Consider the following 12,893-nt stretch of genomic DNA (forward strand, 5'->3'; position numbering starts at 1 on the left):
TCTAAAATTACAGGATACATTGATAGCATCTCGCAGGATGTGCCGCAGCCGACAGCCCTGTCAGTGGCAGGACAGATGCTCAGGAAGGCTCCGTGTAAGAATGCTGGAATATTAAAAAAGGACAGCTATCTTGATGACCTTCCCTCCTACCTTGCCCAAGCTGTTATCAAGCTCTGTTATTCAGCAGGGATAATTAAAATAAGTATATGATAGAAAAGCACCACAATGAAAATCAAAATGCTTCCTGCAATGAGTCACTAAGTGAGTTAATCACATTTTGTTTACTACAAAGCTTTCAAACAGGAAAGTCACTTAAAGCTTTTAATATAAAATGTGTTTTTCAGCACAGAAAACTCCCACTCTCTTAATTAGGGGGTGTTTCAAGTCTTCTTTACCCCGCTGCTGTCTTCAAGTCCACTTCCACTCCCACGCTCACATGTGAGTTTTCCAGTTTTCAAATGAAGTGGGACCAAGAAACAAGAGCATGCAGGGCACGAAAACCTATGTGCCCTGTAGCATCATCGCTGCTGAGGAGGAAATGAAAGGAGAACAACCCACGGGGGCTCACTAAATAATCCTGCTGTATGGAGACGTGCACCCTGGGTACGGACACACCAGACAAACCGACTGCTCCGTGCTCGGGTCGACTCTGTTCTACATTCTCTCCCCAAATTATTTGGACTCTGCTGACATTTCTGGAAGTCAGCTCCTGTTCTCTGGAAGATGCAAACTCAGTTTGAGAAATGGCATCTGCATCCAAGTGAGCACGGGGGAGGACAGAACAGGGAAGGGAGGAAATGGGGATCCCCACATCTGCTGGAGTTCGACATTCCCCGGATTTCTTTCAGTCTGCTAACAATTCCCAATCCATTTTCAAAATTTCTCGGTGTATATTGAACTGGCCCGGGCTCCACAGCTGCAGCAGATTATGCTGCCATACCACAGATCAAAGCACAGGGGAAAATCCCCATCCCCGGCTCTCTGACAAGCAGAAGCGAGCACATCCCTGATGGACCCAAACTGCCTTCTCTGTGGATGTGACAAAGTCCTGCAGGGGACCAGAAGGAAAAGGAGCCAGAGGACGTGCCCACGGGACAACCCCATGAGACTCCAGAAGACCCTCCTATCATTTGGACATAAGCTACAAACATCTCGCAACGAATATTTTGGGGGTAAATATTAAGCCGAGTTCAAAAGGTGAAAGAGATGGGCAAATCAAATGGAAAACAAGGGAAGGAAATAAATAATTTAGCAGCACTTTGGAGAGCAGGGCTCACATCCCCAAAATCACGTGTAGACATGGCCATAGGGTCTCACACCTCCAGTCACCTCCTGGTAGCATCAGCTAAAAGCTTTAATCCTGCATTTATTTTGACAGAAGGACTGGAGACTAATGGGCAGGAGATAGGGATTTTTTTAGAACATTTTTGAACTTTTCCCTTTTTATGATCCACTCTAATTGTTAGATAAAATTATTAAGTGTATATATGTGTTGGGGGGGGACAGCAAAACAGCTTTTAAAGTGTATTTTTATTTTCTTGATAACGGCAAATCCATGCTCATATCCCATGAAATAACTGAGCACCCCCAGAAACACCAGCTCTGTTTGCGCATTGGGGGTGGGTGAAGGGACTTTCAAAGCCTTGCATATCAGGAGGGAAAAGTATTCAGCAATACAAATTAAATATAAGCTGAAGGGAAGGAAACAGGTGGCTAAGTGAACCAGCAATTGCCCTTTCACCTCCGTGGCCTTGCTTTGAATCCAGCTCTAACCAGAATTATTAAATTCATACTGATGGGACGGTGGCTACAAAGACCCCAGGGCTTGATGATTTTGGCCGAGCTCTGGGCAGCCGGACTGTGCACACAAACCCCTTCCAGTCATAAGAAATCCTGGCCTGGGGAAGGGGAAAGTTGAGATCTTTGTCATATTAATTTACAGCTGACCGTGGCTTCGGGCCATTCTGCACACTGAGAAATCTCATGCTGCCATCCGCATGAGAACTATAAAATGTTCACCCCGAGTTGAATGAGCATCCAGAATGAAATGAGCGCTCGAAACCTTCTCCCCTGCTCCGTTCGGTCCCTCGCAGTTCCCATCCATCAGCCCTACTCTGCGTCCTTCACGTATAAATGGCATTTCCCAAACTCAGACGATGAATGCCCTGGACAAACTGCAGGTGTCACAGGTAACATTTGTCACTGTGCTCTTATTTTATATGGCAACTAGAGATATCAGCTACATGGAACAAGACCCTATTTTGCCTCCAGCATTACCACTACCTTTGCCAGCTTACTACAGAGTTAAAGGAAAAATAGCCATGGACCTACCTGAGCAAATCAGAGGGAAAAGAAAGTAATTTCCAGCAAATTCTTAGCAAAACCCACATTTATCCTCATGCCTGCTGCAGGACTTGACCCAGCCAGCAAGACACAGAACCAGCTGCTTTATAAAACTCACTAAGCATGTGGAAAACTCTTTACGACTAAGAAATTCTCTTTCAAATGCAGTAGGTTGTTGAACACACGGAGTTTGCCAACAGGTGGCCAACTCCATACGGATTTTAGACTTTGTATAAGAAGCAAAACATCTCCAGTGAAGATAAAGTGTCTCCTTATTTACTGGATGCCAGCAAATGTGACTCGGGAGGGGGGAAGGAAGCAGCTCAACCCCCAACATGGCAAATCCTTCCTTGTCATGTCCCGCACATGGCGCTGCCCAACCGTTCCCCTTCCAGGCTGCTGCGCCCCGGTGACGCAAAATGACACAAAAAAAGGCCTAAATAATTAAAATGTCATTCAAGCTCTAAGCCTATGTGAGTCACTGTTACAAAAAAAAAAAAAATCTTAAAAATTCTTTCAGGAGTGGGGGATAATTATATTCCTCCCTATCTATTGATTTTTCTCTACAATGCAGATGTCAGATTTTCCACGGTTTTTTCCTCTTTTTCCCCCCTCCCCCGGAATGAGTGTCAAGAAGGAACAAAGCACTCTTTGAGACTTTTTCAGCCCAAAATTAATTCTGGAAAAAAATGGTACAGACAGGCCAGTAGCACGGGAAGCCGAGAAGAAGCCTGGTGACTCAAGCTATGTCTGCAAAACCCCTATTGATACCGGCTCTGCAGAGCAGGGTGGGGTACGGGGCACCCGCGCTATAAATTTAGAGTCAATTTAAAGACCTTTCCATGTCTTCACAATACAGGAGGTGGGGGAAAAAGCAAAAACTCTCAACGAAGGGCAATCCTAAATTTTATATTTTAATTTTTCTGATAACATAAAATGAGCCCAGAGATATACACCAGTGTGTTTTAAAGACAAACCAGCTGTAATTTAGACCCCAATTAACGGAAGAGGACGGAGTTTTACAAAGCCAGACCTCGGTACCCGAAGTGCCCAAATCCGGACGTGCCACCTTTAGACCACAACAGAAACACCGAAGAAATCTGAGTTTTCCTGCTGTTCTAACACCAGGTTGTCCGGTCTACTCCAGCTTTCTGCATTTGAAAGGATAAATCTTGAACATTTTCTGTATTTCATTTCAACCTCAGTAATAAATCACATGCACAAATGCTGTAGTCACCGGGGGAAAGATGCCCAAGGGTGCAACCCTGCAGGAACGTCCTGAGGGATGTGTCAAACTGCCGCTGAGCCCCACAACATCATTTTATGCCACTTTTTTCCAATATACCCCATAAAAGAAAAATATTTAATTCCCCAGACCCACAAGGGCTCTGGCTTTTGGAAAATTTAATACATTTTCTATGGTCCTTTTATGCCTTGAGCTCATGTTATGGCTATGGAGGTTGTTTGCATACTTTTAAATATCTGCATAATTTCCAAGGCCAAATCTCCAACTGCAGGATGCTCTGGCGCAGGGCTGGGCATGGACCGCGCTGGCCGCAGAGCCTGGATTTGGGCCAGACCTAAGCAAACCCGCGCGTGGGCTCTGCCAGAGGGTTCAAGCTCCGCGGCGCAGGACGGACGATCTGGATTAAATGTGCCACAAAGGGTTGTCTCGTTAATTTCTCCTGAAAATGCCACACAGGGAAGATGTGACACAGGTTTAGGCTTTTTGGAAACCTTTTTCCATAACTCCGACAGTAGCAAACTAAGGGTTTTAAGAAGAGCTTTACCTGATGTTCATACAAACCTTTCATTACATGAACAGCTGGTAATTCAAATCTCGCCTGCTTCTTCCATTAAAAGAGAGAGAAATAACAGGCTACGATACCTCTTCCTTAGCCAGAGGATGACAAGCTAATGCTCCTCAGATGACTCTGCTGTTTAAAAAGCTTTATTCTGTACCTTGCATATCAGTTCAGAACCCACCACCAGCCCTATTCAGGTCCAAACACTCCCTCATCATCTGGAGAACATCAGTTCAGGTCCAGCATTAGCAGGTTATAGGACCGGGCTCCAGATGTTCCAGGATATCAAGGGTGGCTTCAAAGCAGCTGGAGATCCCTTCGTACAAGGAGTCCCATGGAAAAGATGAGGGGTGATGGGTACAAGATTCTGATTGAACACAAGAAGGAAATTTTTCCCCATGAGAACAATCGGCCATTGGAATAATCTCCCCAGGGAAGCGATGGATTCCCCAGCATTGGACATTGTTAGGATTCAGCTGGACAGGTGCTGGGTCAGCTTGTCTAGACCAGGCTTGTGCCAAGAAAGGTTGGATCAGATGATCCCTGAGGTCCCTTCCAACCTGGGATTCCATGATTCTATGGAACAACCAACCTTCAGGTGAGCAAACCCTGCCTGCCTGGTAACCTCCTGCACAGGTACAGAGGGGGTTTAGATGTCCCAAGGGCCATGAACCCACAGGACAGGTGCCACCTGCAGAACAGGTGAACATCCAGATTCTGCTGCAACCAGTGCAGGTTGGTCCAGAGCTAAACCAGAGTCACCAAAAAACACAACTGCAAAGCACCTTGACGGATGGGAAAACGCTTTTCTGAAAGAGAAGCCACTGGTGCTGATTTTTCCTTTGGTTTACTTGTTGCTGGTTTTTTCCCCCCATCCACCAGAAAGACCCTTTGAGAAGCCACCACAGCCGCACCAGCATCTGCTTGACTTTGAAGCCTGCGCTGCAAGGGCTGGTGAAAGGGATTTTGCAAAAGCACTTGGCATTAGCAGCTCCCGGCCTTTTACAGCCACCGAAGGAACAACAAGTCTTCCTGCCAAGGGCTATTACTAGACAAATGGAGAGAGATCAGAGGCACAAAGGAGGTTGCTAAGGAGTCAAGTGTGGGATCCCTGCAGAGAGGAGGAGGCTGCAGCTGGGACGGCAAAGGTCAGAACATTGCAGACATCATTTTCCAAAAATTCCCATGAAGCCCCGGCGCGGGAGCCGGGAGCCCTCGCCCCGCCGCGCTCGCCGATGAATAATGAGAAAGCCATAAAAGAAAGCGCCCTTTCTTCCCTCCTACCCACGCTAATGTAATAAAACAAATTAGAATAATTATTCTCAATTTCAGAGCCGTAATGCCCAGGATCAGGGCATGCTTGTCACTGAAATGACAACTACATCCGTTTGATTCTTCTCTTCTTTTTTTATATTTACAGAGATAGCCTAAATACTGACTTTGATTTCATTACATCTAATGCAATTTTACTACAGGCATCCAGATTCTGTCTGCTTCAAAGTCTTCATTATTTTTGCCAGAAAGTTCATCTCCCTTATTAGCTAATCACATCCCCACCCTTTCCAGTAACCTTTAAAAAGCCACCCACGTTATGACACTTTTAACAGAATCCAAGTAAAGAACAAAGCAAGAAAAATGAAGTTTAACACGAACCACCAGTTTCTAAAACAATTTGCTGCTGTTGGTTAAAAGAAACAGAAAAAATAAATTTGAGAGATTATTTCTATATCATTAGGTATTTGATCTGGAAATAATTGGTCTTTTCTCTATGAAAACACATCTCTGTGTGAAAGATGGCCAATATTTACTAGGAAACAATTATGAGAATTTAGCAGAAGAATACATTGCTAATCATTATAAATGGTTTGCAGTAGTTTTTCCCAAGACTACCACTTTAATTTTTTTTTTCCTCCCTGTAAAAGGGGAAACATCTTTTGTGTAGACTTGAAAAACTAGAGGATTTAAACTAGTTTCTATGTCCCTGCCAAAAAATGCTCCGGGACTCCTGTTCCGCAGCAGCTTCTTCCGAGGTTGAACTCGAACAGCTCGGAGAGGCAGAGCTGGGACATGGAGGGGGGTCGGTCCGTAATTACATTCAGAAAGTGGAAAAAATAAAAGAAATAGAAATTTTGTTTACAAAAAGTAAACTGAGGGGAGGCACCAAGTCACAAATCACGGCTTGAAAAGATGCGCTTGGCTTTCCAGAAATTCCTCCTGTGCCCACCAGCAGGAGCAGCTCCTGCAATGGTTTAAGAAGCACCGCACAAGGAAGACGTCAAGAACACAGCACATACAGCAGATTATTATAATATTATTATAGAAAAATACATGTATATTATAAATATTTTCATATAACACACATATTAAAGGGTCTGGTTCTTGGGGCAAGCAGGAGGCTTTGGCTTAAGCTGCCCGGAGCCCGTGGGGCACGGACCCATCTGCACACAGAGCCCGACACCTGCAGCAGCCACTGACAGATTGGCAGCTTTAAATCTGAATTTCCTTGCTTTGGGCACTTTTAAATTAAAGTGGTAATGTGCTTTAAATCCTGTTTCCCTGCTTTTTCACTACACTCTTCAATCCTTTCCTCCAGAAACTAATCAAGATGTCTCAGACTCACTTATACTCTCTGCTCCAGCCACCTTCCCTAGTAACTTGTTCCATATGTCTGTGATCCTTTGCAAGACACAGCTCCACCCTAATTCCCTATTTACTTCCAGTTTCTCAATGGACTGTTACAGCCCTGATGTTTGATTTCCCCCCATCTCCCTGTTACATCTCCTATAATGATAATTATTTGTACAGAACACCAGACCAAGCTGGCAAACATCACCTACCGAATCCTTTGACTCTCCCCGCTAACAGACGCAATTAACAGGGACATCGCAAACTCATCCTGATGCAAAATAAAGTGTTTATTGGAAACCCTTGAGAAATGACCACCTGGCCATTAACAGCCCAAACAAGCTGTGTAGCATGCCATGAAACAGGGACACAGGAGGCTTGTAGGAACAAGAGAGTGGGAATCTCGAGGTATTTAACCTCTTCAATCACCATTTCTGATGGATACTCCCATGGGGACATCCCTTATTGGGATGGGATCCATATCACCAGCCCTCAGCTGTGACACAGGGAACCGCCAGGATCCCCATTCACACCCCATAGAAAGCAAGCAAGGGAGGGAAAAGGCACAGGAGACAGTGGAGATGATGAAAAGCCATATAAATTTAAGCCCATCACTGCTGGGTGCTTATGGAGGGACCATTGACATCTGACAGCATCATGGCCATGCAGCAAACACTTGGCATTTGCTCTGCTCTTGCTTCTCATTGGCCTCAAGTTCAACCTGATCTAAAGGCATTTTGGGTGCCCTGTGTTTTACAGAAGGAACACCAGTTGCAAATGGATAATGACATTTCCATGCTGCTTTTCGCACCGGCCCCAACAAGCACCGGCTGCGCGGCTGCAGCCGCACGGAGCTGCAATAAAACAGGTTCCCTTGCATGACTTGCTCCATCTGCCACGATCCAGGCCCTGCACGGCTGATACATGCTCATTAAAAACCTACAAGCATGCTTCAAATATCTCCAAACCTCAAACAACGTGGAGCAGGACAGACAGCGCACGTGCCAACGCTAACGCGCACCCCCATAAAAACGTTCGTGTCTCCTCCACTCAAGCTGCCCGCTATTCATTGCTCTCCCAGTTAAGCCAAAGATGTAATGGTGCGAGGACAGATTTTGGCACGGAGCTGGGCAGCTTGAACCTGGCTGTGCGGGATTTTGGCAGCACCGGGCTCGACAAACCTGCCCGAGTGGGGAGGGGTCCCGGCACCTCGCTGGGAACAACGCAGCATCGCTGGTGAGCACCGGGCACCCAGCTCCGCGTGCGCTCAGCCCAGTCTCTGCCCTGGCTCTGTCCAGGACCCGTTTCCCCATCCCCGTGCCCAGGTCATATTTTCCACCCCCAGCAACGGGGTGGTTTTCACAGGGGACTCACCGCCTGCTTTGCTTTTTGTCCCGGTGAGTCTCTGACCTGTCCCATCGCTGCCACCCGACTTCAGCACCTCCAGCTGGGAGAGGCAATACTAGAGATAGAGCTGAACTCATTACCCAGCCTGATAACATCTGCTTTGTGGACAGAAAGATGTGCTGGTAGGAGGGAACAGCCCCACATTTAACTGTCTTTTGTCAAAACCCCTCTGGTGTGAGACCAGAGGAGCCACATGTAACAAGCAGAGGCAGCCTTGGGTATCAGAGGAGGAACACCAGTTCCTCATCAGTCATGTCTACGGTCACCAGCAATCACCCTCTGCAGGCCCACCGGGGGGTGCCCGGACACCCAGCACTGCCTGCAGGGGCTCCAAGGACAAACCTGGTCCAGGGTTCTTCCCAAAATCCAGTCAAATCACGTTCCCCTACTCCTCTCCCTTCTCACGTGTTTTTTTCTGTTAGTAAGTTTTATCAGTGTTGCTATAGTTACACACACAGGTGTTGACGAAAATCAAATTCTCACATTTCTGAGCGAGTACGCACGCAACATTTTTGTAGACAACTAATGAAGAAACAGAAATGATATTTTATGGTTTACATATGCAATCACTAACGACTTTCAGGATGCAAGGAGCTACTATGAAATTTCAGCAAGACGGTGTTGGCAATTCATCAGCTCACAGCTGCTCCCCTCTGCCCCAGCACAAGCCGCACAGGTATTTGGATTCCCCAGCACATGGTTTTCACCCATAGCAGGTAATCACACAGAATATATGAACTTGGCCAAGTTGTCATCTGCTTTCAAGTCTTTTGCAAAAAAAGAACGGGGCTAACATTTGCTGAATGGGGTATTAGCCACAAATTGTATTTTCCGACAGAGAGCTCGTCAGCAATGCTGCTGCTTGTCACCAAAAAAGAAAAGGCTAAACAGACACTTGCCCATCTCAGAGGTAAAGCCCACAGCCTTACCCAGTGCAGCCTATGATGACAGCCCAGTAATTAAACCAGAAACTCCTCGCAAGAGCCCAGCCAGAGCACGAAGCCCAGATAGCACGGATGTGACTTGGCTTGGAAAAGCTGTGAGATGCAGGGGAGATGCGGCTCCACCGAATCCGAGAGGCACAGTTACCCCTCCAATGAGTCCCATTGCTGGGGATCAGGTGATTATAAAGATCTGGAGTCTGACTCAACGGCTCAAACCCATCAAATGCACCGAGTTCAACAAGAGGGAAGGGAGCAGCTGGAAAACAAAATCCGTCTGCTGAAAAAGATATGTATACATGCATATCTACACAGGCTTTGAGAGCGCAGCACCGTGCCTTCAATATCTCCCCAGTTAGCTGCAGATATCAAAACACCTTATTACCTCCGGAGAACATCGCTGAGCAAAGCCCCTCACTGCCAGCAGCTGGTCCCCTGTCACGTCACTGTGGTTTGGGCACCGTCCCTGGTTAACACCTGACAGGCTGAGCACGCACCTTTGCTTACCCACCTCTTGACTCTTGTGGAACCACAAAGCAACACTTTGTACCTTCCAGGCTTCAAGAAATCAGAGTGACGGAGAATCACAAGCAAAATGACAAAGACACCGAGCCACTGAGCACTTCTGAGGGAAATCAGCCCTGTAAATGTCTGTTTGCATCACTTATTTCCTAACAAGCTGCTTGCTCACACAAAGGGACCGTTATTCTATTGCCTCTGCGTGTTCCTAAGAAGCATCCGTCTTTACATCCTGCACTAATGGGTTATTAGGAACATCAAACATATAGATTGAATCATGTAATTACGCCTTTTAAAAAGTCAGCAATATTTGAGCTCAGCCCAGCGCTTGCTGCCAACCAAAGCCCAGGCGCAGAGCCTGCCTGTGCTCCGTGCCTCCCCAAGTACACAGCCGGGATTATCTTACTCCTCATGCGCTGTATCTCCCTTAAGTGAGCCCAGCCAGCCCTCGGGGAAGGCATGCACAATAAAGCAATAAAGGGAGGATTAGCCAGGAAACAACAAGGCTCCCTTACAGCAGTCAGGATAACGGCACTCACATACTTCAGCAGCAGAAAACCTGGTTAAGACTAAGAGTGAAGGAAACAGGACCAGGTTGGGCATGCTGCTGAGTGTCAGGAGCAATATGTGAATAATTATGAATAATAATTAATTTCTCCTACACAGGAGAGAGATTAACAAGGAGACACGACAGAAAAGGCAGCAGCAAAGCCAGGGAGCAGGCACAGCACATCTGTGAGCTCTGTGTGCTGCTCAGACGTCTCCCACCAGCTCTGCGGGTTTCTGTAGTTTATGCAGAAGAAAATACCAAGACATATCGCTGTTCCAATGCTCCTTAACTAGGAGGTTGTGGACAAGCACGTGGGGTGATAGGATACAGGCAGCTTTCGAGAGGATGGTTAATGTGCTCTGGGGAGACCAATGGCAACAATCACACCAATTCGGGTTAGGAAATTAGATCTTTTAGGTCCAGTCTCCCTTCTTTACAGTTAATTGTGTATCCAGCAGCTACTGGGCTTGATCTTCTGTTTCTTCACAGGGTGAAACAAGAGGGGTTGCAATGGGCATCAGTACAGTGTTCACGTTGGCAGGAGATCCTTGTGCTTCAGTGCAGTCTCTGGTTGACAGAGCTCTGCATGGAAAAAGTTCCCAAATATGATAAGCTGAATGGGGAAAAAAGTGAAATCCCCACCACGTACTGTTCATGATACAGGAACCGACTGGAGAAAACAGGGGAACTGCGGGGTAGGAGCCTGAAATCTTCACTGGGAGCCATCATGTTGCAAAAGAGAGACAAACTTACCTATTTAATATGTTTCAAACCCGCACATGGTGTTGCTCATGCAGCACAGGGCGAGAAAAGCCAAGTTGACCCTAGGGAATATCATTAGCTCGGAGGATGGCATTTTCCAAGGAAAACCTCATCCCAGCCAGCTAGAAGTGTCCCCAGAGAACCAGTGGGAAAGTCAAACTTTCCTTCGGCCTAAAATCTCACGACTGTCAATCCCAGCCCCGGAACAACCTCCGTCACCCCACATTTGTGCACAGGCCTCAGGTCCTGCCCAGACGAGGGAAGAAATCAAAGCTGCCCCGTGAGCAGGTGCTGCCGCGCTCCGGGAGGAAACTTCGGTTTCACGCCTTAAACCCCCTTCTCGGTGCCTGCAAGCGTCATTACCCGGCCAAGGAGGAAACGTACACGTGTTTGGGCCCCAAAACATTAAAGATGCCATCAATCACCGATTTCCACTTGCTTGTATAGATCCCCGTTTAATGACCTTTCCATGTTTTCCTCTCCCATGCCTGTTACTTATATATCAGTAACCCAGACAGACAAGGGACTCGAGGGGCGGCAGCTCTTCTGCAGAGGGCTCTCCCTAAAATAACGGGAGAGTTATTACTCTCCAGATAAAAATCAAGAGGCAGCACAGAGATAACGGTAACAAAGATGTTTGGTGAGCACCGTTTTCCTATATATCCAACCTGTCCCATAATTCAGACTCTATATTATAAATTAGCAGGCACAGAGCAAAGCTCAGACTCTCAGTTTAAAAGGAAAGCAGGATACGAACTTGGTGATCATGTAACTTGTGAAGAAAATCAGCTGCATCTCCCTACACCTGGTGTCACAGTCTGTTGATTATTTCTATAGTTGGCATCATGCTTGAGAAGCAGCATTTCCTCCTACAGTGATGATCCTCAGTTTAAAGTTTTGGGATATTTTGAAATGTCCAAAATGCAGATCCAGATGACAGAATAACACCCCTACCACATTTTTATTTTAACAAAGATCTGTCAGTTCCTGATTGACTCTTTTGCAAGCTACTTGGAAATTTCCATTGGCACTGGCACCGTAACGTAGTAATTGTTCTCTTTGAAAACACAGGGCAGAGAATGACATTTCAGTAAAACACACAGAAAAAATAACTTGGGGTAAAGCTCCTGGTTCCTGGGAATTACCCAGAGGATTCCCGGCCATCTTATCAAAAAGCCACAATGCTCCAGTCTCAAACTTGAGTTTTATTCCTTTTCAAGAACCAATCACAAGAGCAGCACCAATGTATCAGCACAGATATTCTTACTCCTATGTTGGCCCTCCTTAAAATAAACATTTAATAGCAGGTTGAAAGAATCTGTGAACCAGAGCATGAAGCATTTCCTGATACCTGCTTCTTCCTTGTATCCAGAAAAATTCCTAAACCAGGTGACACCGACGTGTTGGACCGGGGGCAGGTTTTCTGCTGGGATGAGATGCTCTTTTTGCTGCCACCTCCAAAAAAAGCAAACCAATGCACAGTTCCACTTACCGCTCCAAGCATGATGCGGAAAATGAGCCAGCGGAAGGCCCAGATGACGATGGTGGGAGGAGGAGTGTGCGGGGGCAGGCGGGACAGGGTCCAGAGCGGGCACAGGAACATCCCCAAGAACCCCGTCTCCAGGAGCTGCGACTCCCAGCCTGCAGGGCCAACATCAGAGAGAAAGAAAACAGCTGTTATACAAGTCCTATAAGTCACCCTTTCACAAGTTTTAAACACCCAAGAAGGAAAAGAAACAAAAACCCCAAAACAAAACCAACCAACAACCTCAAACAAACCAAAAAACCCACCACAAACACACACACAAAAACCAACATCAAAACCAAGCCAAATAAATAAAAGCCCCCCAAATCTGTAATGCTTTTTAAATTTAACTTGGGGGAACTTAGGTACCAACTCTGTCCCCATACACGCATCACATACACTGGGAATTCAGATGC

General features: G+C 46.4%; 1 protein-coding gene across 10 annotated transcripts in view; it reads right to left on the reverse strand.

The window, feature by feature from the left end:
- LMF1 (lipase maturation factor 1) overlaps positions 1–12,893 on the reverse strand; it is a 179,789-nt gene that overhangs the window by 112,293 nt on the left and 54,603 nt on the right. For all 10 annotated transcript variants that reach the window (XR_011741523.1, XM_065850449.2, XM_071815279.1 and 7 more), the window contains one exon: positions 12,445–12,593. Coding sequence is in view for 9 of the 10 variants with exons in the window: in XM_065850449.2 (XP_065706521.2) it covers positions 12,445–12,593 (149 nt within the window). In the remaining variant the exon portion in view is untranslated. The remainder of the gene's footprint in view (positions 1–12,444; positions 12,594–12,893) is intronic.

Source organism: Patagioenas fasciata, chromosome 15, assembly GCF_037038585.1.
Source record: "Patagioenas fasciata isolate bPatFas1 chromosome 15, bPatFas1.hap1, whole genome shotgun sequence".
Lineage (NCBI taxonomy): Eukaryota > Metazoa > Chordata > Aves > Columbiformes > Columbidae > Patagioenas > Patagioenas fasciata.